This window comes from Vanessa cardui, chromosome 16 (genome assembly GCF_905220365.1).
Source record: "Vanessa cardui chromosome 16, ilVanCard2.1, whole genome shotgun sequence".
In the NCBI taxonomy this organism is placed as follows: Eukaryota; Metazoa; Arthropoda; class Insecta; order Lepidoptera; family Nymphalidae; genus Vanessa; species Vanessa cardui.
In genome coordinates, this window is record NC_061138.1 from 9152879 (window position 1) to 9180867 (window position 27989).

General features: G+C 32.4%; 5 protein-coding genes across 10 annotated transcripts in view; 2 read left to right on the plus strand and 3 right to left on the minus strand.

The window, feature by feature from the left end:
- LOC124536059 (rab11 family-interacting protein 4A) overlaps positions 1-16224 on the plus strand; it is a 79917-nt gene extending 63693 nt beyond the window's left edge. For 4 of the 5 annotated variants that reach the window (XM_047112482.1, XM_047112483.1, XM_047112479.1 and 1 more), the window contains 6 exons: positions 10799-10933; positions 11707-11859; positions 12755-13037; positions 13582-13727; positions 14079-14123; positions 15725-16224. In XM_047112482.1, coding sequence (XP_046968438.1) covers positions 10799-10933; positions 11707-11859; positions 12755-13037; positions 13582-13727; positions 14079-14123; positions 15725-15862 — 900 coding nt within the window. In that variant the 3' untranslated portion in view covers positions 15863-16224. The remainder of the gene's footprint in view (positions 1-10798; positions 10934-11706; positions 11860-12754; positions 13038-13581; positions 13728-14078; positions 14124-15724) is intronic. The other variant, XM_047112480.1, reaches the window with a different exon arrangement.
- Positions 16225-17460: 1236 nt separating this feature from the next.
- Positions 17461-22662, minus strand: LOC124536284 (fas-binding factor 1 homolog). The gene is made up of 11 exons (XM_047112797.1): positions 22289-22662; positions 21976-22127; positions 21591-21769; positions 21251-21511; positions 20814-21007; positions 20636-20742; positions 20090-20215; positions 19800-19937; positions 19108-19217; positions 18583-19015; positions 17461-17595 (listed from the first exon to the last, which is right to left on the minus strand). Exons 1-11 carry the CDS (start codon positions 22617-22619, stop codon positions 17482-17484), a joined length of 2145 nt encoding a protein of 714 aa, XP_046968753.1. The 5' UTR covers positions 22620-22662; the 3' UTR covers positions 17461-17481.
- LOC124536390 (protein gar2-like) lies at positions 22619-23472 on the minus strand. The gene is made up of 2 exons (XM_047112921.1): positions 22698-23472; positions 22619-22633 (listed from the first exon to the last, which is right to left on the minus strand). The coding sequence occupies exons 1-2, from the start codon at positions 23334-23336 to the stop codon at positions 22619-22621; spliced, it is 654 nt and encodes a 217-aa protein (XP_046968877.1). The 5' UTR covers positions 23337-23472.
- Positions 23473-23598: 126 nt separating this feature from the next.
- Positions 23599-26318, plus strand: LOC124536206 (ubiquitin domain-containing protein UBFD1-like). The gene is made up of 6 exons (XM_047112691.1): positions 23599-23802; positions 23916-24355; positions 24523-24648; positions 25122-25263; positions 25333-25379; positions 25455-26318. Exons 1-6 carry the CDS (start codon positions 23790-23792, stop codon positions 25563-25565), a joined length of 879 nt encoding a protein of 292 aa, XP_046968647.1. The 5' UTR covers positions 23599-23789; the 3' UTR covers positions 25566-26318.
- Positions 26319-26351: 33 nt separating this feature from the next.
- Positions 26352-27958, minus strand: LOC124536205. 2 transcript variants are annotated; one of them, XM_047112689.1, is made up of 5 exons: positions 27489-27958; positions 27157-27404; positions 26945-27077; positions 26730-26859; positions 26352-26620 (listed from the first exon to the last, which is right to left on the minus strand). In XM_047112689.1, exons 1-5 carry the CDS (start codon positions 27837-27839, stop codon positions 26535-26537), a joined length of 948 nt encoding a protein of 315 aa, XP_046968645.1. In that variant the 5' UTR covers positions 27840-27958; the 3' UTR covers positions 26352-26534. The 2 variants fall into 2 exon arrangements, with proteins under 2 accessions (XP_046968645.1, XP_046968646.1); XM_047112690.1 differs by having other exon boundaries at positions 27689-27946.
- Positions 27959-27989: the final 31 nt, after the last annotated feature.

Sequence of the window (27989 nt, forward strand, 5' to 3'; positions counted from 1 at the left end):
ATATATCAACAGATCGCACTTTGAAAACGTCAAAACAAGCTGTTAATAGTATTTGGAATTTAACAATATTTTTTTTCATTAAAAGCAAATAATGGTTTGAATAACTTCAATGGGAAGTTTTAAATAACAAAAGCCGTTGAACTGTCATGTTACAGTAAGTTCGTATATAGCAAACATTTTAACATAAAAATAAATAATTGAATAGCCGAAAATATTGTTTTATCTATTTGAACGTACATTCAACTTATTAAGTGAAACAATTTGACATTAGAAGAATACTCGGTTTTGCTTCGCATAACTAACGACGCATTGGTAGCGTATGTTGTTCGTGTTACGTATTAAATGTTCGATGCAGATATTATAGAAAGTTTTAAGAATTGCTAATTAAGAATTTGTTGTCGCACCCTCTTTCTACTCATCTGCTTTGCATATCGTTTAGTAGAAATTTCTATGATTAACGATCATCGGAGAGCTGATTGGCCACGAGAATATTAACATAATATAGAAGATTAAAATCTGTACTATGTTCCATAACGCAATCGTTTTATAATTCATAGACAATACAATAATAAGGAAGACATATTGAATCAAGAGTATAAATATTTTACATGTATGCTCTTACTATGATTATCTTGAAGTCGCAATTAGCTAAAAGTTTATTGAAATGTATGACTACAAATAAAATGAAACAACTTATTAATAGCTTACAATAGTCTACATTTTTATGCTTGTTAATTTTAATTAAAAACTGTGCCAGGGTCTTATCACGTCATAATGTATATCGGTTACAATAATCAGGCCAAGAAAATTATCCTTCCTGTATTTAATCTCTTTGTCTGTTGCATCTGCGTCGTTGTTCTAGTCGTCTAGCTATTAGATTGTAAGGCTACAGATCCTTAGTGTACTCTTCCTACTGAGTTCGAAACCTGTCAATTAAAGTCGGGTAATTTTCTATTAGAGAATGCGCAGCGCTTCCAATGTACAAGCCTTGCACTGTTTCAAATTAGGCACGTAAAGCTGTTCATCCTAGGCCCGATTTCTTTCCTGTCGAGTTGGTTTCCAGTCCCATCAGATGATAAGAATGAAAGAATAAATCAATAGAGAGTACTTTTATGTCAACAACACACTAAAAAACCCAACAACAACCTTCAAAGTATCACTTAAAACTTTACTGATAAGTTGATTTTGTAACTATTCCAATAAATAAATCTCCTACACTGTTGACTTCTAAAGATAAGCTGAACTGATCTAACTGAACCGAAATTCGGCCAGAAATATTATATTATTATCACTTTGTCTAATAATGATTATCCTAATAAATCAACAATATGTGTCAGATATTTTATAAATGTGATTGAGGTATGTTGATCCATAAACTTTTTTTAAGTAGGTTTGTATTTCACTGCTGAACTTGCGATTTTTTTTTAGAAGTTTTGGAACTAAAACCTCCATACTGCAGCACATAATTCATTCCCTGGGATTTTAACTGGAATCATTGGTTAAGATTTACGTGTTCAGACAACTGGACATCCCTGCTCTTAATGCCAAGAAAAAATACAGCAGAAAGTTAAATTAGAATCTAACAGATCGGATTCGTTCGCGATACATATGTAAAGATTGGTATTGATGACGCCTGTGATAAGTCTAAAGCGAGAAGTTATTTGAATGACATTATCGATCTCGGGAATCTACTTCAAAAAACCAAACAAAATATTTTTTTGATAGATAGTACATTGATAGAGCTGATGGATTTAATTTACAACTTAGGGGGATTTACCTTAGTCAACACGATTTTCAGACGGGTTGGTGACCGCAGAGACTTTTTATGACCTGAGACCTACGCAGTGATCTCGATTATTCTAGCGCCAGAATAGAGGCCGCGATGAAGAAAGTAAATATGTCATTGAAGTCAATATTTATAATTATTACTGCATATTATTTCAAATAATTACAAACTAAAGACGTCCTCCTTTTTAAGAAAGAGTTTTAGTGCTTATTTAAAATTAAGACAATTGACAATTCGTTTCTTCTTGTCAAGTAGTACGTATAATTTATCTTTGTTTTTGGATATAGACATCGTCGATCAAAGGTCAATAATATCGCCAGCAAATATATGTGTGTATGTGCTTGTCATCTATTACAAATAGTTGTATACTAACAGTTCATATACGTTCTGTAAATAAGTTTTAACAATTGTTTTGGTTGCTTCAAGACTCATTAATGTAAAATGTACCTTTTATAAATGCGTTGTATATGCATTTACAAAGGTTTTAGTTTGTATTGTCTTCTGGTAAAAACAGTCTTTCAGTCTGGCTTGAGCCAGCGTAGATAAGACAAGTAATGGGCACGACAAACAAAAACTAGGAATCCATGTTGGCAAAGTATTGTTGCTGTAAGTCATGTCTCTAACAATGCCTGTTTACAAGCGGGCACAAATATGATCTCTGTGTCTATACGTGTCGGTGTAAATACTCGCTATCGGGTCGATTTGCATATCCGCCTTCCCTCTACTACAATTCGAACATTTATGTAACGTGACCTAAACAATCTTGTGAACAAGGATGATATAATAAGTTTACTTTTCAACAATACATTCTACAATATCAGTTTGATTAATCATTAATCAATTTATTGAATAAAATTACTTATATTAAAAATATTTTGTTTCGTTATTACAAAATTTATAAATAGGTGATCGTCATTTTTTATTTATATTTAAAATCAAATTGACTAATAGTTGTTTAAAACATTGATTTATTATTCGATATAGGTATATAATATACTTATCATTAATCAACTGAACAATCGCATTTATCTATACTTAATTATAAAAGAGGTAAAAATTGTTTGTTTGTAAATATTTATAATGTAGCATTAACAAACAACTTACACGAATATATAATGCTCTAACTCCTACTAACCTTCTGTCGAATCCAAGCAAATTGTTTAGGCTGATGACCTTAATACTATGTGTAGTATAATTGTGCTTTTTTTTAAATTTCGCATAGTAATTGTATACGGACAACGCAACGGTTGCACGACCGTTAGTACCGCGATGACTGCATATCGATTCGTTGCTCCGGTCATCGGGTTCGTTTGACTTATATGTATCGTGTTGCTGGGTCATTCGGAAATACATTTGTAACAATATTCCGTAAATATTAAATCGCTTACAACTCATGCGTGATCGAATTCAATCAATCCTTATGCGTCTGGAAAAAAATGGTTCAAACGTTACGTAGAAAACTGTAAATCCAATATGGTATTCAATTTATTTAACATGTAAGATATCCAAAAATCTAATTATATACGTGGTTTGTGTGATCATTGACCGTTATATATTGCTCTTGTTTGACAATTTTACACATGAGCAATTTTCCAGATACCTGCTTTTCGAAAATATTTGTGTAGCCCATGAATAATTTTGGTCGATGGAAATGTTATATGATATATTTATAGTGTTTTATGAATTTGATAAATTTATTAGGAAATGTTGTTATATATCATCAGATTTTATTTTCTTATGTAAATTTTATTGGAATCTACTATGATGATAATTTTTCACTTTAGGATCAAACTTCACCTACTGATAATACTTTCAAAATACTAAGGGAATCGAATGTATTTTCTCGAATTGAATGCCAATAATTAATTATTCGGTTAACGTAAGTAGTATACGAATAATAGCTTATACGTCAATTTCAACTGCACCGCACTGTGACGAAATACACAATCCGCAGAGTAATTTTATATCCTTCTAAACTCAATCCGCGTCATATTTCAATCTCTCTTATCAACATACAAATTAATCTCTGGAACTATCAGTAAGATATAAAACAACCTATCATAATAACTAAATCTGTGGCTTTACCTGCCCAAAATTTATAAAACTTCCAAGAATAAAACGGAAACCTTTAGGGATGGAGTTTCGTAAAATACATTCTTAGAGAATATCTACACCTATAAGTAACCCAGCAAATTACAAGTTACCGCTTCTGAGGTTTCTTAATTAATTAGTGATATTTCGCTAGAGCTTCTTAACTTTATGCTACGATTCAGAACAAACGGCCGGACATGATCTATTAACACATTACGATTATGATACGTCCTATTCTATTCGGATACTCCCAAAAATAAAAGTCGAATTCATCCTAAATTGAAACCAATTCTACTTATTTATATCAACTATGACGCGATTTCGATAATATTCCGATCGTTGTATTAGAAAAGGATCAGCTGAACGATAATGTTTCTATTTGATTTCGATTTTCTAGTGTCAATTTGTTAGTGGCACCCGATTACCATAATCGTTACCTAATATGTCAGACTATACACAAATAGACATCGTATACAAAACAGCATTTATATTGTATAATCAAAATATCAACGTGGGTCAAACCGCGAGACAAAACTGTAAGATCATATTGTTCAAACATGATCGAATTTCACCTTATTTGTTATCGTTCATTCGCTGTTTGCTTTCATTTCCATCACATCTGAAAACATTCACTCGCGACAGTAATTGAACGTCAAGTAATAAATATCCGTATATGTAAAGCTGGTAACACTGGAAAGTTGTAAGACGGCTTGGACGAAGAAAATGCTCCGCTCTTGGAAGTCACGAGCGCGAACTATTCAGCCCGAGTGCCTATGGATTGCGTTTAGCGATAACAATCATAATTTGACTTATTCTTGTCTGAACAAACTTGCAAATCTCAAAAACATGTTTACGTTTGCATTCCTATAAAAATATAAGCCTTCATGTCCATTGAAAGTGTTTTTATTTTTATTTTGATGTGAGTATAGATTTTATTAGAATTAAAAAGTTTTCGTTTAGATTTTTTTAAAAATACAAATTATGCTTCAACAGAACTATTCAACCTAAACAGTTCGATTATTATTTAGGCGCTAAAATTATTAAGGTTAGTCAATGAGTTATTTTTTTAAATAGTTACCTTGATAACTTTTTAAAATATCTTAATTAAGTTAACATTTTATATAAAAAAAAAAATCAAAGGCATTGTATTATTTGTTCACGCGTCATAATAAATAACAAAACACTTCTTTGTGTTTGTTTGAAATTAGGTAAATACAAGCATACAGTGATCTCAAACACTCATTAAGCGCTGAGATAATTCTGTCCACATTAGTTCAACTGCAAAGGTTATCGCTTATTTTTAACAAGATTATTGTTTTAATGTTTCGCCGTTATTGTTTTAATTTCAAATTTAACGGTATTATATTATTCATAGCTTCGCACAATTATATTTTAATTATAATATGATTTACTATAAAATTAAAACTTTGTTACATAGATATTATGATTATTTTCTTTTTTGTTTAATAGTTAATGAAATAATTCACAAAAATACAAGCTCCAACGATTATTTTCAGCAATATCAGTCCGTCTGTGGACATAGACTTCACTTTTCAATATAACATTATAAAGTAGTTTTGTAATGACTTCGATGTGTCGTAATTTAAAATTAATTTTACTTTCATACGAAAGTGACTAATGGAAACTTCTAATAAAGAAATAACAGTCGTGTGTGCTTACTGCTGAAACGAACAATGTTTTTTATATTAAGTAATACTTCTACAATGTTTTTTGCGTTGAAAACAAATAAACCTTCACAATTTTCCTAAAAAATACTAAATTGTGATCAGATATATCATCGTATAGTAGATAAAAAAATAATTACCTCTTAATTTACTAATCAAAAGGGAAAAGTGATTCTATTTTAACTTTAATGGTATTCTAATGACTTGCGCTTGCGACGCTCATCGGAGAGCGGTTCAATGCTCATCTAGTTTCGAGGCGAACACGCAATTCTATTATTCTATAATATCTAGAGTAATTGCTACTGAATCTATTTCCATAATAATATTATTGTAAACGTGAAATACTTGCTTTTCGATTTCCCCGAGTGACGCTGTCTTATTAATTTATTATGCGGACACTATTTTTTTTTAATTAATTCAAATAAAGAATATTACAAAAAAATCCGCTTGTTATTGCATCTAATCTATGCCCGGTGGAGCGGAATGATATTTAATCTTATCACACTTGTAATGCCTCTGTTGCATTTATTTGTATTCATCTCTCCTTCATTAACTTCTATCTCCACTCATCTGATACATGTCATCCTCCACTCACACCTATTTTTTTTTCTTCTTGAATTATAACATGCAAGCAAAACTCGGAAGACACTGTCCTCTTATATTGTCATATCGATCAGTTGAAAGATAACACCTTAATGTATTGCAGCGGTAAATCTCCATAAAAATGTAATATGCTTATTTAAATAAGAATTATGTGCATGAACGCCTTATTAATATGTAAATAAACCACGTGGAATGATGTCAAGAATGCCAGCAGCATTTCCCCCTTGAATCGCAATGCCGATCATCAGACAAAAAATGATTCGGCCATTCTTTGACCAATGGAAGTAATAAGGAGAGGTGTTATAAAAATACATCAATGTATAAATTCCAATAGTTATTGGTCTTAATAGTATTAATCTCAAAGACGTCATATATAAAAAATATATTTGAGACTAAGCCAGTGTAAAAGCAGGAACAAGGAAAATAAAACCATCATATAGAGAATGGTAAATATTTCTTACAGCGTCAATAACTATGGGTGTCCGTATTTACGTCTATACCTAACAGTCTTCTTGGAAAAGGACATTAATTCCTCTGCAATAATATAAATACAATAATCACTATTCTACACAGTTAATATTTAATCATTTTAATGAATATGTCTCTGTTTTAATTTTTAATTAATTTTGCTCAATGGGACTCAAAGTTAATATCGATAAAGGTGAAAGTAGATATCTCAAAGTGTATTTTATCGATCAGCTATGTCTACCTGAGCCGGCACTAGCGGGTTCCTCGATTTTTTCAAACGCAACTCACTTTCACAGATATAAAATTATATCGCATTGCGTACCGCTATAATATACAACGAAACCTGTTAAAAGAAATGATTCACGCTTGGCGTGTGATCAATTTTAATTATTTATACAGCTGGCGACATTCGAATAATTTTTTTCTCAATCAGAGTAAAGTCTATGACAGCAAGTCGCACTTGAGTGCATTTATGACTTAGTTTTTATTATACATAATATTTCAATAAAAAAATTAAACCGACTTTAAAAAAATTAAAAACAAAAAGTGTAGTTAACTAAAAATAATAAAATATATATCCATGAAACTACTAGACCGATTTTAATGAAACTTACACTGTTCCCTAAGTTGAAGTGTGCCTAGCTTAGATTAAAAATTATCATTTCAATAAGATTTTTAGTTTTCAAGAAATTCGTGGACAAACAAACATACAAATATACACTTACGAATTTGGCACATGCTTGGAAGCCTAAATGGGTCATCATACATAAGTGTCGAACTAATAACCTCCTTTTTTTAAATTTAAAAAGGATCTCTACAAATTGAAAAGCACCGACTGTAATCATTAAAATAAATAAAGTATTTTAACGACTACAACACCCAAGCCTAGTATATTAGTACTCTACCTATTATATGCAATAGAAATGTCGTAAATCTCACATACATATAATGTCGTCGAGTCGGGGTCGCGACTTTGCTCTCATTGCAAGTTGGTAGTTTTGGTATAAAAAGGAGCCTATATTCTACGGGGTTCCAGCTTGCTTTATCTAAAATATTATAATCAATTTCGGTTTCGAGTTACTTTCGCATTTATAATATGAGTATAAACAATTAACTTATATATATGATATATACGTTTGCATTATAATCTGAAACGAATAAATAAAAATTGTTGAAACTATGTTTTAATCTCCATATTAGAAATGCCTTTATTATTTACAGAACCGTAATAAAACGAAACCATAAAACGTTTAGACGTAAACAGGCTCCGCATTCATCTGTTAGTTCCCAACATCTGTCTCATTCATTATATACAACGAGCGTTCATTGCTCTCCGTTCCCAAGAGTCTAAACTCTAAACGATCCTTCCTGTTTGTCGTTAGGTTCCTTTGACGTCAACATTAGTCACGGCTGTGTGCCACACGACATACATACATATATGTATATGTGTGCCACATTACTCTTCATTTATAGCTTAAAAGCTTATATCTTTTGAAGTACCTAACTAAAATATCGATTGGAACAGTTACACTGTGCTTGAGACGGTTTTACGAATTAAGTTCGGTTTAGCACCTCTGTACGGAATTATATGCGCGTATTGATGTATTATCTATCTCCTTTACTATATATACTATATAATAATATAAATGTGAAAGTAACTCTGTCTGTCTGTCTGTCTGTCTGACGCTCTTTCAAGACCAAACCAAAGAAAATGAACCGAATTTGATGAAATTTGGTGTGAAGCAAACTTGAACTCACAGGAAGGACGTAGCCTACTTATTTTGCCTGATACATATAAACCAACCCCTGTAAATGCGAGCGAAACCGCGCGCGAAAACTAGTATGTATAAAGTGACTCAGCATCACGGAAATGTTATCAAACTAACTAATTATATAAAAGATCCTTAACGAAACATCTCGTTAGAAAAAGAAATTAATTCACGTAGCAGCTCTGATTCCCATTAAAACCATTGCAATGTAATAAAAACTTACAATTTTCTTGTGTATCCATGAATGTATTGCTTATTGTCGCCTATCTTATATTTAGGTTAAGTGAGGTTTTTAGTATTATTTCTATCAATGTATTATTTAATTTTGTGATAGCTATAGTATCTGTTTTTTAAATAATATTGAGTTATACATATATTGAGTGAGAACTACTAAATATACATATGTATGTTATTTGTATACTAGTCAAAAGTAATATGTTCATAATAAATATTTACTACTTACAATAGATAATCGAGAGCCTATACTTAATAATGATCGTTTTCAATAATATCGTAAATTTCAATCATTAACCAATTCCTAACACTAATAATAACAATCAGTAGAATCCAGTCTAGAATACGTATAATTCAATAAATGATAATCTCTCATAAATTGTGTAAGGAAATAATTACTAAAAAATATATTTCGCCATTTAATACGTATTGTGTTAATTTCCCGCGAAATCTATTGAAAATACTTATGACGTAACATATAGTCAAATAATAAGTATGCAATTAATTTGTATTGAGTAAAAAATGTAGGGAGTATTGAATTTGTCAATGCAAATGAAGAAATAGCATTTACAAGAAAGTTCTTTCAAACAATAGCAGTGTGCTAATGACATTATTTTGTTACATAAACAGACTTAACTCCTACATTATAAAGAAATAAGAAATAAACAATTTAAAAAGTATACAAAGGTAAAGTTTGATTTGAGTCAAATTCAAAATTAAGTTGCTTAACATTCATTGGTATAAGGAAAAATTGTAAAAAGTGGTCAAAGATTGTACTGGATATTATAAGTAGATACATATACCACACTGTCAATCACTTAAATTAAATTGTAAAAAAAAATGGTCCAAGAGATCGATTATTTCCAGTCGCACTCGATTTCGTAGAAGTATTCAAGGACAGGAACGAATTAGTTTTAGTCAGATGCGAATAGTTCGTAAGACTCGTTTCATTTGCAATAAACAACTTAATGTGAAATTACGTGCACGAACTTCCTGTGAGTATTTTAAACTTATTTAATGTTTCTATATAAACAATAAATATAATTATATAATTATTGGATTATAAAATTTTATGCAACTTTTATGCATTTGTGCAACTTATACCTCAGTTGGACGGCCTGGTGTCAGCCTGGTCACGTTCAATTGCGAAATATATCTATGAATTTCTGTTAATATTTGCTGTTTGTGATTTACACGAGATGTAAAATCAAAATCAAAATAAACTTTATTCAAGTAGGCTTTTACAAGCACTTTTGAATTGTCATTTTACAATTAAGTGAAGCTACCATTGGTTCGGAAAGTAGATTCTACCGAGAATAATCGTCAAGAAACTCAGTAGTTACTCTTTTTCAACATTTAAAAAATACAAAGCCATGTTAGTTAAATACAACTATTTAAATTAATATATCCTGCTTGGTAGCCCGTCCAATTCCTTACTTTGGCCCTCTTCAATAGGTACCTAAAATATTAATTGTAGATTGAGTTAGGCATTGTATAATAAACGCTAAAATACCATTAGCATAGGAATGTTGAATATTTTATAAGGTCTAGACTCTAGACTTCGACCCGACAGACTATTCTCTAGAACCGGATTTCGGGAAGGGCAAAACGGCCCGGAGAGTGGGCCTCTGCTATTATTTTTTATTAAAAACAATAACACTTGTTCAGAAAAACATTTAACGATGTGTCGAAATGAGTTTTGTCGGTGAAATACATCGAAACATTGCATAGGATGTGTTTAAAAAATATGCCTATATATAGTAGCATTACTGGCAACTAATTACAAATGATTACATACAACAGCAGCAACAGCCTGTAAATTCCCACTGCTGGGCTAAAGGCCTCCTCTCCCTTTGAGGAGAAGGTTTGGAACATATTCCACCACGCTGTTCCAATACGGGTTGGTAGAATACACATGTGGCAGAATTTCTATGAAATTTGTCACATGCAGGTTTCCTCACGATGCTTTCCTTCACCGCTGAGCACGAGATGAATTATAAAGACAAATTAAGAACATGAAACAGCGGTGCTTGCCTGGGTTTGAACCCGCAATCATCGGTTAAGATGCACGCGTTCTAACCAATGGGCCATCTCGACTCAATTGTGGTGCATTTTATATTACATACAACAGTGATAATAATCATCAAATCCCTGTTTCTCAGGTCCAGCTGTTACAGCAACAAGTGACCACACTCGCCGACACGCAGAGCACGGCCGATGAGAGGTACGCACGCGCAAAGGCCGACAACGCAGTGTTGCAAGCGCGTGTACACATGTTGGACGAGCAGATACGAGAGGTAATTAGCTAAGGGTTCAACTTATTGTTATTAATAAGTTTTAATTTCGAAATGTCCGTTCCATGACGATATGTAAGATAGGTCTTCCGAAACATGTGTGCGATTTCGATAAAAATATGTAATTGTAATCCGAATCGTTTATATTAAATAACAATACTTTAACTATCATATTTATATTTATTTTTAATTATAGTAAAAAAAAAAAAATCTTTTTGTATAGCAATATTTTACTTAGTTAAGCTATAATCGCGACTTACTGCTGTTAGCTCGGTGGACGGTTGGCCTGTATAAATTAATCATGCGAAACAGACTAAATTACATTAGTTTATTAATTCTACGATGTTATACAGCAATTAAAGCCTTCTAATTAATGCTATTATTAAATATTGGTAAATTATTCAAATATTTTTCTTTATAGACTCATTCGTGGAGAAAGATTAGCGTTAATGATTTCTTTTTGTCTTTGCTAATTTTGCTTACTCTTATTTGTTTCATTAAATATTTAAAATATCTAATCAGGTATAGTTAGCGTCGATTTCTCCAGTTTTCCAATTTAATTGGTGATTTTTATCTTTATCAAACCACCCTTGAACTTATAATCTACTCATTATAATATATAGTCATTAATATCGATATCGACAAACACTCAAAAAAAAGGTCGCGCTGATAACCTTCCTTATGAACGCAACTAAAATTTTAATGAATATACGTGAAATGATGCGTGTTTCCTATATTCCTATGCGTGTACCTAATGTATACGTGGTGAATTTTAGATCGAGTGTAGATGTGAGGAGCGCATAGCAGAGGAACAGAAGCGATGCCGAGACGCGATCTCGCGCGTCGAGCGCGACCGGGACGCGCAACTCGCGGCGCTGAACGACCGCCTCGCCGCCGCTGAATCCGAGGCGTCGCATCTTAAGCAAGAGGTACGACTTTTATTCCAATATAACAAACATTATTAACATTTAGTGAGGTGAAATTAGTTATATAAATTATATATTCAAAAGATAACACTATCATAATAATTAATTAATGAAATGACTTAACAATAATCGTACATCAAATAAACATAAAACTGATTCATTCATATTTTATCAGATTCGATTAGATAAGATTAATAATATTATTTTCGATATCTGTCCTACTTCCCTGATAATATAGTAAGCCGCTTAATAGTGTATTAATGAATATAAATGTGTATAGTATGACACAAATTAGATGTAGCATCGGAAAATGCAGTGGAATGAAAATAAAACCGATTACTGTCGATTTACACAACCAATAGAAATAGCTCCCGATCGCGCCATTCGAGGCTATTCGTCGCTATAGATTCACGCGTCAGAGAAAGCAAGTGCATGTAAATCGACGCGTCAAATTGACGCATATGATATTACAAGTTATTACGTTTGTGCAAAGATCATATTCGCATGAGAAATGAATATTGATAATTTGGTATAGCGTACTCAATTCGGATGTGATCGGTTTTACGAATTTTGCCGATGCTACATCTAAGTTGTCTCGTACTATACTTATATATGAAACTGGTGGAACAATTTTTTTTTTTTTTTAAAAAAAAATGATCCCAATGTAAGTAGCTAAAGCACTTGTGTTATGGAAAATCAGAAGTAACGATGGTAGCACAAACACCCAGACCCAAGACAACATAGAAAACTAATGATAATCTACATTGACTCGGCCGGGAATCGAACCCGGGACCTCAAGAGTAGCGTACCCATGAAAACCGGTGTACACACCACTCGACCACGGAGGTAGTCAATCAAAAGTCAATCAAACTCATTGAAATGTAATCTGTGATTGTAGGTCGGCAGATTGCGGGGCGTGGCGGAGACGTTGCGCGCCAACGCGGAGACGGGCACGCGGAGCGCGCGCGAGGCGCAGGAGGCGGCGGGCGAGCTGGCGGCGCAGCTGGGCGCGGCGCGGGACGCGGAGCGGCGCGAGCGCGAGGCGGCGGACGCGGCGCGTGCGCAGCTGGCCGCCGCGCAGCTCGAGCTGCGGGCCCTGCGCGCCGCGCCGCCGCCGCCGCCCGACCCGCGCCTGCACGAGCTGCGGCAGGAGCTGCTGCTGCTGCGCACGCAGAACAAATGTAAGTAACATCCCAGCTACCTATATATATCTTTTGCTTGGAGTCGGTTCCATTTGTCTCCAATACCAATTTTCCTTTCAATTACAAACAACAGTAAATTCCCACTGCTGAGATAAGGCCTCTTCTTCCATTAAGGAGAGGGTTTGCAACATATTCCACCACGCTGTTCCAATGCAGGTTGGTGGAATACACATGTGGCAGAATTTCTATGATTGTCACATGCAGGTTTCCTCGCGATGTTTTCCTTCACCGCTGAGCACGTGATGAATTATAAAGACAAATTAAGCACATGAATCAGTGGGCCCAGGCCCACTGATTCATGTGCTTAATTGAACCCGCAATCATCGGTTATGATGCACGCGTTCTAACCACTGGGCCATCTCTGCTATTCAGTTAACTGTAGAGTTGTTTAGAAATACTTTTGATTTGTGTCTCATCATAACTATGAGTACAATTTTTAGAGAGAAAAAAGTGTCTTAACATTTTTTGATATCCAATAAAAGTGGCAATTTTTCTCAATAACAATGTATCGTATTAATTCCAGCTCTGACGGAAGCGCAAGAGGAATTGCAAGCGCAAATCCTCACTCGCGGCGTGGAGGAGGGCCGCAGTTTGCTCGACGGAGTAAGCGGGCCGCTGGTCGCCACTAACTCCCTCGCACACGAACTGTCGCAAATGAGCGATCACGAGGTAGGCACGCATATCATAACATACTATTTGGATAAGAGAATATCGCTTGCATTCATTGATAATTGGAAAGACAAATAACACAATACCAACTGAAATCAAAATGGCAGGAATGTAACTATGACCTACGAACTAATAAGTCATCATAATAATACACATTTCTATTTTGTTTATCATAATATTTTATTTTACAATTTTTCGGGAACATTACTAATGTTATAAAACCTTAAATTACATAGTTCAATATTGCCACATAAAAAAAATTATAATTTAATTTCATATCGCTTCGCTTCTGGCCTCGTTACATTATTATTTGCGATGCAGGTATAAATTGATATATATGCGTTTTTGCAGCTCGTTGGTAGCACACACACAGATCACAGCATAGAGTTGGAAAAGGTACGCCATTTACACTAACGTGTGCATGTCCTGTACCTCGCCTGACTGCATGTCTAGTATTATAAAACATGCTTACATCAAATATCTCTATACCTACTGGGTATAAAAGCATTTTATTACAATTAGATTATAATTAAACGACCTATTTTTATATAAATAACTTTAACTCAAATTAAATTGTATAGTTTTTAGAATTGATAATAATAACTAATGCTTTTATATTTAATAAGGAATTTCATTTTGGCTCAGGTTCATTGACAAAAACCAAAATCGTTTGTAGTTTAAATCATATTGCATGAAAGTAGACATCTTTATCTCATCGGGAGAGGCTTTTGTCAAACAGTGGAATATTTACAGGGTTTTTAGATATATTATATAATAGAGCATGCATAGCCAGAAAGGACGTATTATTTAAACTAAGTACTTACAATTTAATAAAAACATCAATGAATAAACGTTTGAATGATACATTACAACGCAATAAGTCACTGCGGAATTCATAATACGTTTAATTGTTGGCTCGACGATCATAAAATTGGCGAGAATTGCGACAAACGTTGGCTATTAAGACATCCGTTTGGTGATTAGCTCAACAAAAACTCACTCATATATTATATATCATAAACAAAGATTATCTTTGTGATACCACAAACAACTATAGTACGACACAACTTAGATGTCGCATCGGCAAAATTCGTAAAACCGATCACATCCGAATTGAGTACGCTATCCCAAATTATCAATATTTATTTTTCATGCGAATATGATCTCTGCACAAAAGTAATAACTTGTAATATCATATAACCTAATATATTCGTCAATTTGACGCGTCGATTTACATGCACTTGCTTTCTCTGACGCGTGAATTTATAGCGACGAATAGCGTCGAATCGCGCGATGGGGAGCTATTTCTATTGGTTGTTTAAATCAGCAATAATCGGTTTTATTTTCATTGCATTTCATTTTCCGATGCTACATCTAATTTGTGTCGTACTATACATTTATAGTTTATCTTAGTATAAGATAAATAAAAATAAATAAATAGCATGTTACTTTACACCTTTAGAAAAATGCTCTTATACCTAGTGGAGTACGAATAAGTTATTTGTACCTTTTTCAAACTTTATGGAGTATTAATTTGTAGAATATAATTATTTTGTAAGAAACATCTCATCAAAACCCGCATGATCCAAGCCACACATCCATTTTCTCGCACACCTTTTACTTGATATACCTTATTTTGCAATGATATTCTAATAAACAGATATGTTATACCCATACTAAACAACAGAAAAAAGTGTGCCGCGCCGGGGACCGTTTATTTTGCATTTCGTTACAAGTTAAAAGGATAGCTTAATAAAAACAATAAGTAAAAGGGATAACTAGATGTTTTAATTACGCAAGACGTATTACTACATAATTATGATGTATTATAACGTATTACTGGCATAATTATAATGAAAACGACTAAAGGCAAACGTCCCAATTAGGACGTTTTCTAGTCTTCACTTTTTGCGCGTCAATAACATATCTGTTTACTAGAACATCATTGTGATTTTGTGTATACACTTTAATTAATATATTTTATCTTTATTTTTCAGCTGCAAAAGGCTTTAAAGGAACAGCAAGATGTAAACGTTCAACTAAGAAACTATATCGATGGAATTCTACTTTCAATTGTAGAAAACTACCCTCAGTTATTGGAAGTCAAATATCAGAAACCAGATGTTAAATCATAACACCTGATAACATTTCATAGTTTCCCTTAGAGCACTTTCTTAAAAAAAAAAAGGTTTAAATAACAAAAAGGTTTGTTATTAAAACTTCTTACTGAGCTCTAGATTTAGCTTTACTACTTAAGAAACTTAACCTACTTAACCATTCAGATATTTATATCCTCAACAAAAAAGTCTATTGAACCATTGTGTTGCCATTTCATAAATCTTTTCAGTCCATTTCATAAATAATAATTTATAAAAAAAAATGCAATAAAATAATGTAACTATATTTTATAAATATTCCTTCTAATAATTATTAATTAAATTATTTTTTTCGGTAATTTGCAATCAGACGATAGAGCTGTGATAAAATTATTAAAAATTAAAAAAACGTTTTTAATTAGTATATTTTATCACCAGATTAATTATATTTATATATAAATATAATTAATTGAATAATACAATAAATCCTATCTAAGTTTTTAATTGAATAAATATATCTTAGCAATATAATTTATGTATGGCCTAATATAAAATGATATTATACCTATAATATAAGATTGTTAACAATTATTAATATTAATAATAATAATCGAATGTAAATAGTGTAAAGTTAGATTACATTATAGATAAACATTGTTCCTCATTACGAGAATTTGCGTTTAGTCCAGCGATATTGATAAAATAGGTTTTTTTTTTATTTTAAGTCTAGTTCGAGAGTAGTTAGATTATACGAGGCCAGGCCGTCCATATTGTTAATGTACTACCTAAAATCAATTGCAAAGACTGGATGTAGGTATTACTTAAAACTATCTCCATTATGATTGTATTAAAAAAACATTTTAATTTTTTTTTTCTGTAACAAACGACGAAAGTCGCAAACGTATGTTTTTAAAATCCGTTATATATCGTTTTATTTCAATGTTGGTAGAATGTTTCGATGCAAGAAACCTCATCAATATTATAATTAACGATTGTATGAATGTATGAAGCCATTTAAATATATGTATTTCTTAATATATATTATATAAATAGTTAAAATTGTACCTATTTTTACAATGAGATATTATATTTAAGAATAGCCTAGACCTTTGTGTACATTTTGATAACACGATTAATATGATGAAAAAATAAGAAAATAATATTGTTATAATCGTCAAAGTAAATAAAATGAAACAATTCTAATATATAATTTCAGTCTTTTATTTACCTGTAAAACCTCTTGCATCACAAAACACATTCTTCGCTTATAATGTAGAAAAAAAGTAGTAAATAGGTATAGTAAGACACAAATTAGATGTAGCATCGGAAAATGCAATGGAATGAAAATAAAACCGATTACTGCCGATTTACACAACCAATAGAAATAGCTCCCTATCGCGCCATTCGACGCTATTCGTCGCTATAGATTCACGCGTCAGAGAAAGCAAGTGCATGTAAATAGACGCGTCAAATTGACGAATATATTAGGTCATATGATATTACAAGTTATTATGTTTGTGCAAAGATCATATTCCCATGAGAAATAAATATTGATAATTTGGGATAGCGTATGTACTCAATTCGGATGTGATCGGTTTTTAATTTAATTTAATAGCATCGGCAATGCTACATCTAAGTTGTGTCGTACTATACTGCTTTTATGGTCCTTCGTTTTCTTTTCTTTCGGTGTCATCTTTCTTGCTCAGATCCAAATTGCCAATAACTTGTTGAACGTCTAAGCGCAACATCATCAATTTGGGATCCATATAGTCCTAAAAATATTTTAAAACTTTAATATTAGTTGGAATATTATTTCAATTTGGTTAAATTTTTGTGTATCGCCAATTTATCTGCCTATGGGAAAGTGGGGTGTGTATATCCACCATTGGGTTACCAAATTTTGGTAATAGTATCGATAAGATTCCGAAGTTTTGTTTGTTTCTCAAAACAGGATTTGCAAGCGAGGGGTCTTGGTTAACCAGTATAAGCAGCATGATAAGAGATGGCTCGTATCTAGGTATTTAGCTAGATCGCATTTTCATTTTTGGATATACCAACAAAAGTTAAAAATAAAATAAAATCAACACAGTATATATGACTGAAAATTCGAACAATAGGCTATTTGACTGTTTTTTAAAATCTCTTTTATAATATTTGGTAGAAGTTAAGCAACCCAGTAAAAGTTGTGTTTTCTATTTCTAGTACATATTTGCCGAAAAATATCATATTAAAAGTTCCATATTTAAAAAGCGCGCAAAAACGCTACTTGGACAATATGGCGCTGCAACGGGGTCGGTGACGTCACTTTCCTGTATTTTAATCAGTGGTACATAAATTAGAAAAGCAAAGTTTACAAGAAAATGACTTCATCGCCCGGCCAATCAGGAGCGTTTTGTGTCACGTGACAAATGCTTGAAAAAATGCATTTGTATTTATGGATTTTTGATTAAATTAAGTATTATTTTCTACTTTCGTTAGTAAATAACCATTTTTAAACTCATAAAATAAACTGATTACAAAAATTTACAATTTATTTTTCGCTTTGCCTATTGTGATATTGTTATAATATGCCGATTTAATATATCAACACAATCAACGACACGAAAATTGTTCATATGTGCTTCACGTGACTTTTAATTGGTGCAGCAACTACTTTCTTCACTATTTCGTAAATGCTGCAGTGGTTTTTCTGACACAAAAATCGACTATCTCTCCGATATGTTTGGGAATATTGAGTGCGTAACATACAACGAACTCACCTTAAAAGCCCCAGATTCTTGACGCACATCTTCACGAGCATCGATCACGTCCTGCCTGACTCGACCCATCAGTTGTGCCATTTCCGCCTCTATGACATTAACGGGAGAGCTCATATTCCTGTAACCCCTCGACACTGGCATGTACGAGGGTACGTATGCATTTTCCGTGTACTGCGAGGTCCTGCACAGGGAGCACTGCTGCCTGCCCTCGATCTCCTTTCTCTCGTTGTGCAAACTGAGTCTCTCTCTCGATAGCGCGACTTTTTCTTTGGCTATTTGCTTTTCTCTCGTATTCAATGATACGACGTGTTCTTGTATCCTTCGTATTCTATCTTCGTATTTTCGTTGAAGAAACTCTGCCTCCGAGTACTTTTTGTCGGCTTGGGATTGTTTTTCCATCGCCGTTTTAGCGAGCAGGTCTAAATCTCTACTTCTGTTAAAGAAAAAATGTAGAAGTTATTTAAAAAGGAACTGTTATTCAAATATTACTAAGTAGTAAATTATGAACGGAGTAAGATGACATACTTTGAAAAAACTCTTTGCTCCTCGATTTGCAATTCTTGTTTCTGTGAGTTCAACTTTGACCTCTCCTCTGACGTCTCTTCCAACTGTGCTTGTAGCTCAGCTTTCATTTTCTTGTAAAACACAATTTGTATCAAATTATTACATAGCATTTATATTACTGTGCTCATATTATCTATACATGACGACCTCCATGGTCGAGTGGTGTGTACACCGGTTTTCATGGGTACGCCACTCCGAGGTCCCGGGTTCGATTCCCGGCCGAGTCAATGTAGATTACCATTAGTTTTCTATGTTGTCTTGGGTCTGGGTGTTTGTGGTACCGTCGTTACTTCTGATTTCCATAACACAAGTGCTTCAGCCACTTACATTGGGATCAAAAAAAAAAAAAAAGAATACTAAGCCATAATCAGGATTACGGATTGTCGAGGTCATAAATGTCTTAGTGTTTTCGTTAAATTATATATTTTGGGAAGCTAGGAAATCCTGGCATTGCAATACCTAGTTTAATAAAATTTTTATGTTTCTTATTTTTATGTTTAATTATCTTTTATGTTTAAGCTTGTCAATAGATAAATAAACAAATAGAAAGTTGTGAAAATGGGACTGAACAATTACGTCCTTGCTTATTTATATATAGAAAAAAATTAGCCCTAAAATAATTTAATTTTAATTTTGTTTTCTACTGCGGTTACCTCAAGTTCCAGTTTCAAGCTCTGTATCGAAGCTTTCTCTTTGGCAACTGAAGCGCTCTCCTTTAACGACTTTGCCTTCTCCTCCTCTATTCTGGATATTTTCTCTCGATATTCCTTTTGTATTTCATCTTTCATCATCTAGATTAACGAATCGAAATGAATTAATCACATTTATTATTTATTGAATAATGATTCATAGTATTAACGTATAAGTAATAAATATTTAAAGTGTACTTCCAAAACTTGCCGTAAACGAACACAATTTATGACTCGCTCATTAATTATTTCACCTTAATTTCCTCATCCTGTTTCTTTAATATGTTCTTTGCAAATTCCGTCTGTTTGCTGAATGTTGCCTTTTCGAATTCAAATTCCATTTTCTTTTGACGTAACGATATTGATTCTTCTTCTATCATCTAGCCATTGAAAAGAGATACTATATTTCATTTAAAATAAGTAGATAGGCTGGTAAATGGGATATCTGATGGTAAGTATGCACTACTGACCATAGATATTAGCACTGAAAGGCAATTAGCACTACGATGTTATGTTTTTTTCGAACTGAAGTAAAAATTATGGCCCACACGCCATGCAAACCATAACATAACAATAATATGTTGAGTAGGTGGTAACATACCATACAGACATGTACAAATCTATACGTATAATAAGAGGTCTTAAGTCACATCTTTGCCGCACCTAATTATTATAGGAGCTGCAGAGAAGTAACTTTAAAAATGTAGATAGGGATATAAATGCCTGAGATGACTACATAACTGATAGGGTGTAGTATTTTATTTTATATTAACTGACATACGCAAAAAATATAATATTACCGATGTCATTTGTTTGAGTCTTGCTTCCAACATGTTTACCATTTCCTTACTCGCCGATTTCTCCTTTTCAAAATTTTCTCGCTCAATCTTTAATTGTTGAATCATATCTATAACAATATTCCAATTAAATTCAATGCAATTTATTCATAAAACTTACAAACATCAGATTTAATTGTACCTGAAATCTGCGTCTCTCGAATCTGTAAACTCCTATCGGAATCCTTTTGACTGTTTTGTGACAATAATTCAACTTTATCATACAACTGAGTACACTTTATATTTCCATCTTTTACTTGCGTTAACAAATCTTGCAGATCTACCGAAAAACTTGCAGAATCTCTTATAAGAACTTGTTCTTGTTTTACTGCATTCCTATAAAAAAAAAACTATTTAATCATTGAAATCGTAAAATGTCGCCCAACGTGGGACATACAAGGAACATAAAAAATATAAAAATATTAAAAAGCTTATTGTTGGTATTCGTCCATATTGGAATATCGTTAGAATTTCTCGCTCTCTCGAAACAGTTAAAAACTTTATAATTGAATTTAATAATGTTAATTACGATTCAAGCGTTTTCAAGACATTAAGACTGAAATATGTTAAAAAAATTACTTCATATTCTCCATTAGCGAAGCGTGATGTTCTTGTAATGTTTTTATATTTTCCAAATGCTGTTGTCTCAGCATATCATTCTCAGCCTTATGACGCTCCGTGAGCGAATTCAAGTTCTCCTCGCACATCTTCTTATACAGTTGGTGATGTTCGTCTAACCAAGTAATTTTCTCTGAATAAAATCTAACGACCTTTTCACTTTCTTCTTTCATTCTTTCCTCTGATTGATGAAAAGAAACTTCTAAGAATGCAAGTTGACGTCTAATCGTAAGAAAAAAAGTGTGAATATTTGAGATTACTTTTAATTTTATATTTTTTCATATATTTTCAGGTACAATACCTGTATGATGTTTCCATTAAATCGATCTCCTTATCGTGATTATCCTGTAAAGACTGCACGAGTTGCAGTAATTGTTTTCTTTCTTTTGCGAATGGACTTTCTTTACGTTCTGCTCCCTCATATTCGTTAGTATCTTCTTGTGTTTCCTCATTATCAGTTTTAGCATCACCTAACAAATCCTGCGTTAAATTCACAAAATGCCTTTAAACTTTAAAGTATTCTCGTTCGGAATTTTAATTCTATCATTTTTTTAATTGCTTGATCAAATTTAATTCAAATTAGTTCAGATCACTGTATGAAAAATCGATCGTCGATGTCGATCCTATCAAATATCTAGACTTTTTCTTAAATAGTAAATCGAGCTAAACTCCCAAAATAGTTTTACCTTAATCCTCTGAGTGATGCGTTCCTGGTGAACAGCTATAATTGCCTGCATTTGCTTCCGTTGATCAGCTTGTCTCCGCAACATTGCATCGAGTTGCTCGTGTTGTGCAAGTACTGACTCACGCTGCACTCGTTGACTTTCTTTCTGTCGCACTACGTATATTGTTATCGAAAAATTATTATTAATATGCCAATCGAATAAAAACCTATACAAATTCATTTCAGCTTATAATTTCTAGTTATTTTGAATCAAAATTGGAAACTTTTATAAAAAGAAAGGCTAAGTTAAAAATAACGGTAAATTTCTATCTTACTCTGCATGGCGGCTAACTTTTCATCCTGGGCTTTTAACTGCAACGCTACCATTAACTGCGATTCTTGTTGCTGTAAATAAAGGGCTGTCCCTTGCATTGTTACATCCTCTTGACTAACATCTATGTTCGAGACATTTGTTGTTACATTTTGAATGTGATTTTCTACATTAGTACTAATTTTGGGAGCTTGCTCTGTAGTTTTAGGATCTTCCTTCTCCTCTTCCTCAATTTGCTGAGTTTCTATTTTAGGCTCCTTAGTATTTTTCTTTTTCTTTTGTCCACCACCTCCTAACCAAGCAGGCACATTATCTTCTTCTTCTTCTTCTTCCATTAAACTGTCTTTTTCTTGAAAAATTCCAAGCCAGTCATCGGTTGACTTCTTTTTCTTCGACTTGTCTACTTCTTTTACGTTTTCGGTTTTTTTATTTAGCATTGGTTTTTGTATTTCAGTTTTGGCAGTGGACGAACCAGTTTGTTTGGATTCTGAATCCAAAAATGTATCTAAATCAAATTGCTGTTTTTTCACCACTGTTGTAGGCTTTGTGGTTTGGTTTGAACCACCTGTTTTATTTATTGAACCACCTAAAATATCGTCCAGTAATGATTGTGAACTTTTCCCCTTTTCTGACGATTTAATAGTATCTTTCTTTGAGTGAATCCCTAAATCATTAAGAACACTATCAGCACTTGTGGCAAGTTTTGGCTTAGCAGGAGATTTGCTAACGTCTTTTGGTTGAAATATTGATTCTTTTGAAACTGTTCTCTTAAAAGGCGCTGGAGAGGTTGCTTTCAAAGTATCAGGTTTTGACTTTTCTTCAATAGGAGCATCTTTCTGTAAACTTTTGTCTCCAACTAGATCCTTACTTTTAGACAAATTGGTTTGTAATTTTTGGTCTCCCAACTCAAAAAAAGTATTTTTCTTTTCCGACATGCTAGATTCATTTTTCTTTTGTGGCTTTTTCTTACCCAATATATCGTCATCAAAAAAACTGTCATCACTGCCATCGCTTAAAATCCCCGCTAGAGGATCATCAACGTTAAAGTTCATTGTAATTTTTTTCCGAAGGTCTTTAAACTTTACTTCTAGTGTGTTGGGAATAACTTATTTTTCTATAAACCATATCCACCAAATATCTTCAAAATTAATTATTTGTTGACAAACTGGCCACCATAGCAACCTGAGATGTAACAGATAAATCTAAAGATTATTATTATGTTTTGTTTATTTTAATAATGAAATGTTTTTAAAGATGAGCAAAATAAAATAAACTTAAATGTAAATATTAATATAATACAATAATATAATTACGTAATAAATAAGTAACTATATTTTGTAAATTCTGAACGCAACACAGAGTGACGAACTGAAGATTGATGAAAAATTTGTTGCTTCATGTCAACCAGTCGGCTGTATTTTTAATTATTTTTTCAAAACAACTACAACAAGAAAACTATTTTTTTGTTAGCTAGAAAAATTTTAACATTTAAGCAGCAGTCAATCATGGATTTCATTGGTGAGCTTTAATACATCTTGCGCTAGTGATTATTGTTATAATTTTGACAATATAGTTGCGGCCTGGAGAGATCTTTTGTTCTAGAATTTTGCATACTCACGTTCTTTTTTCAGCATCTGAAAAAGGCGACACGACAGAAAATCTAGATCCAAATTCTTCAGTATCCAACGGAAATTCAAAACCTGACGTAGAAAGCAAACCATGTGTTGATAATGGAAAAGCGCACATCGAAGCTCCCACAGAGATCGCTGCTTGCAGTTCAGAATCAACAGAAGACTCTGCCCTATGTGAGATACCAGAACAAGTCGAATTTACCGTAGTTTTTAACAAAAATAAACATGACATAACATTTGCATATGATGCTACTGTGTTAGAACTTAAAGCTCATTTAGAGAGGATATGCGGGGTGCCGCAATCAGCACAGAAACTAATTATCAAAGGTATGGCCCGGGATAATCTGACCTTGAGAAGCTCAGGAATAGTTAAAGGTGGCAAAGTCATGCTAGTTGGATCTAAAATGGATGACATATTGGCTGTGAAGAGTGCACCAAAGGTAATTGGAATTCAATATCATCTTACTAATCTGTATCTTTTTGGCACAAATAAAAGCCACAGCAATAATATTTATCTCTTACAAAATTCAAATCTTATATGAATAAATTTATGTTTACATTAATTTCAAGTTATATGAAAACTAAATTTAAATTACTAAAATTTTAGGAAATTCAAGATGAAAAAAATAATAGTCAATCAAATAAGGAACCACTATGCATGCAAAAAATTCACAGGAAAGTTCTCGATAAAGGCATTCCACCAGATGTGATGCCTGGAATCAAAGGTGTAAAGGTATGTAATATAAATAAATGTTTTAAGTATATGTACTTAAAACATTTGTACTAAATTGAATCCAAATTCTTGATTCTAAGTTAAATGTTTTTGATACCTAATATTTTTCATTAGCAATAGATAAAGTCATTTAATAGACATTTTCTATACCCAAATGATTTGTTTGAAAAAGAAAACATATTTGTTTAATAATTATTTCATCTTGATAATATTTTTTAAATAATGAAAGTTATCTTCAAGGATTTTGGTCATTAAAAAAAGTAAAAATAATAAATACAGATAAATATAACATAATAAAAATTTTGAATAAAGATGTGGATCCACTATGATTGAGCACTAAATTTGTTCTAATAGTCCTAACTATGAACACACTGAGCTCTGTTGTTACTATACTTGCAAGCATAGTGGATATGCACCATTACAATCTATCGAAAGAAGTTCACACTGTAACTTTGTATGTATGTGATATATAGGAACCACTTCCACCAGTGCCATTAAGTGGTATGTTAAACAAACATGGAGGCAAAGTGAGGCTAACATTTAAACCAGAACAGGATCAACTGTGGCTTGGTACCAAAGAGCGCACTGAAAAGCTTGCCATGACGTCCATTAAAAGTAAGATTTATTTAGTCAATAATCAGATACAGTTATATCAATAGTAATAATGATATTTGTTAATTTTAGGTATCACATCTGAGCCTATTAAAGAACATGAAGAATATCACATTATGGTAAGATTAAACCTAATTTTGATCTATTCATAATTAAAAACTGTAATGACATATTCTTGTATATATTTGTTTCAGGGTTTACAACTTGGTCCCACAGAGGCATCCAGGTATTGGGTGTACTGGGTACCTGCACAATATATTGAAGCCATAAAAGATGCAGTGTTTGGAGTCTGGCAGTTCTTTTAATTAAAAAGCCCATTAAATCTGTCTACTGTATCTACCACATGTGAGCTACTTGGGTAGTTGCAATATATTTAAAATTATGGATGTGAATGTTGTGCCCTAGCACACTTATGTATATTCCACATTTTATATATAGAAGTTCATATTAATGATTGACTTATACAATTTTACAATAATGATAAGCTAAATAATAGTGCTAGGGATCTCTCTCTTATACAACCACCATCTAAATTATTTATATCATATTTTAATTCTAAATTGTATTTCTTTTTAAAAAACATTTTACAATAAAAGTTATTATCAGTTTATATATTATATTGTTCCTGTACTGAAAATTTGGTACTGTTCGTTTTGTGATATAATTATGCTATGTCAATTAAAAATTGTCCATTGATAATTTGGCATCAGTCTGGTCAAGCGAGAGAATTATATTTTTTTGCTATTGTATAATTGCATTTTATGCATTTGGGTTTTAGAGCTGTACAATATTGCTATATTGGAGTGACATGCTAACACATCAGAGCATTCATGACTCATGAGCTTATTGTCCCTCGTGTTTGGAAACCTGATCTCTATTTGAACTTTATAAAATTCATTCACGGTGAAGGATTGGTCCGAACACTGCAACAACTTCTTAAACATCTTTATAATCTTTTACTACAATTATTCTATACATTTAACTCTATTCATGCATATTTTCCTGCCAATCCTTCACAGTCATTTGATTATAGAATTAGATAAAATGTTTTAAACTAATACTCGTTTTATTTCAAACAAAAACATTTTTGGGTAAAAGTTTAATCAATAAATAAATATGACAATAGTATAATAAATTAGTATGCTTAAAGCTAATGATAAATAGTCACACAAGAATAAAATGGCACATACAAAATTTGTAAAAAGGAATTTCAACTTTGGCATCTCGATATGTAAATAATACTGTTTTGTACTTAAGCATTTGTAATGGTAATTTCAACCATACTCAGATTGAATAGTCAGTGAAAATTGGCCTTTAGGGATTCTTGTAGCATGGTACCAAAGGCGAGTATCCAGTAGCACTGTAAGAAATTTTATTATATTAAAATAAATTTATGATAACTTTCAACCTATATCATCAACTTAGTATAACATGTCACATTTAGCTAAAAAGGTATTTCGTTTACCTACCTACATCCCCTGGCTCAACATAGTATTGAAATTTATTGCAAATATGTTCACATTCTGGTACTGGAACTACAAACCAAGTCTTATTACCTTTCACTTGGCCTTGCCACATCAGTCTCGGGATATAGTCTAACTGCAATGATAAGCATAGTTTATAAAAATAAATCAGTAAATATTATATAAAAAATTAAAATGTTAATTGTTTTAAATATATTTACATGCATAACAGCTCCCGTTTCATATCCAAAAAATATATTTTCAGTCGCTGGATACTCAGCATCTTCCGGAAGAAATTCTGGCACACTGTAGAACTTTCTTACTTCATTTAATATATCTGGATGACAATTGCCCCTATGAAGTAATTATTTAATTAAGTATGGTGTGAACAACATTTATTGGCAGTTTATATGTTCTGTCATATTATACCAACCATCCTACATACCAGGGCTCTTGCCCTGGTTCATTTCTAACCCTGGCATCAGGCATCTCAAAAACTTCTTTCAGAGTAAATAAGTTAGTTCTAAAATTAAGAAACTGACATCCTTCATCCAAACTTTCATAGCTACCAGAAATTTCTTCATACAGCCTTTTTAACATTTTAAAATTTAGGTCTTTAGCAGCTCTCCAATGTTTTATTGCATTTTTTACAATAATAGGTTTGGACGAATATGCATAGTGCTGAAAAATAAGATTTATTCAAATTACGGTTGTAGGTTCTATAAATAGATTTTCGAATGCAATATTTTCAACATTATTCCCTACCCTAAAAATTCGTCGAGTAATGTTCTGCAATATAATGGGTTTCGTAACATTCGCACAATAGTTACAATCGGCGAGAGGCCGCGTCGCTTCCCACACCAAGTGATTAATAGGTAATAGACATCTTGCACTTAATAAATAATCAACCGCCAACCCCACTAAAGCTGCTGATATTAAAGCTATACATATTGATAAAATTGCACCTTTGAATCCTACAATCGGTTTATTATTTAGATTACAAATATTACTATATTTTCCAATTAAAGCTCGATCTAGACCCCTCGCCAACACACTTTTTTGTAAACATTTTAACTTTTTCCGTATTTTACTTTTCTCAAAGGTATGTCTTTGCATTGTTTCATTATATGTGTAAAAGTTTTATAAACATTTGCGCAAAAGCAATAAGTATTTGAATATTATGTCAAAATAAAGAATTATCAAAAACTATGTCTGTCTTATTAATTGTCACTCGTTTATCAATCAAATCTTGTTTTTCGAATATTA

What these genes read in the sequence shown, in the direction of transcription:
- LOC124536206 (XM_047112691.1), top strand. An exon ending in CTGTGAAGAGTGCACCAAAG is followed by an intron (nt 24,356 to 24,522) that starts GTAATTGGAATT and finishes CTAAAATTTTAG; the next exon opens with GAAATTCAAGATGAAAAAAA. An exon ending in ATGAAGAATATCACATTATG is followed by an intron (nt 25,380 to 25,454) that starts GTAAGATTAAAC and finishes TATTTGTTTCAG; the next exon opens with GGTTTACAACTTGGTCCCAC.
- LOC124536390 (XM_047112921.1), bottom strand. Translation starts at nt 23,336, where the DNA reads ATGAACTTTAACGTTGATGATCCTCTAGCGGGGATTTTAAGCGATGGC.
- LOC124536205 (XM_047112689.1), bottom strand. Translation starts at nt 27,839, where the DNA reads ATGCAAAGACATACCTTTGAGAAAAGTAAAATACGGAAAAAGTTAAAA. An exon ending in GAGCCCTGGTATGTAGGATG is followed by an intron (nt 27,078 to 27,156) that starts GTTGGTATAATA and finishes ATTACTTCATAG; the next exon opens with GGGCAATTGTCATCCAGATA. An exon ending in TGTTGAGCCAGGGGATGTAG is followed by an intron (nt 26,621 to 26,729) that starts GTAGGTAAACGA and finishes AATTTCTTACAG; the next exon opens with TGCTACTGGATACTCGCCTT.
- LOC124536284 (XM_047112797.1), bottom strand. Translation starts at nt 22,619, where the DNA reads ATGGAAGAAGAAGAAGAAGAAGATAATGTGCCTGCTTGGTTAGGAGGT. An exon ending in AACAGGATGAGGAAATTAAG is followed by an intron (nt 19,938 to 20,089) that starts GTGAAATAATTA and finishes TCGTTAATCTAG; the next exon opens with ATGATGAAAGATGAAATACA. An exon ending in AAGAATCTGGGGCTTTTAAG is followed by an intron (nt 17,596 to 18,582) that starts GTGAGTTCGTTG and finishes AAATATTTTTAG; the next exon opens with GACTATATGGATCCCAAATT.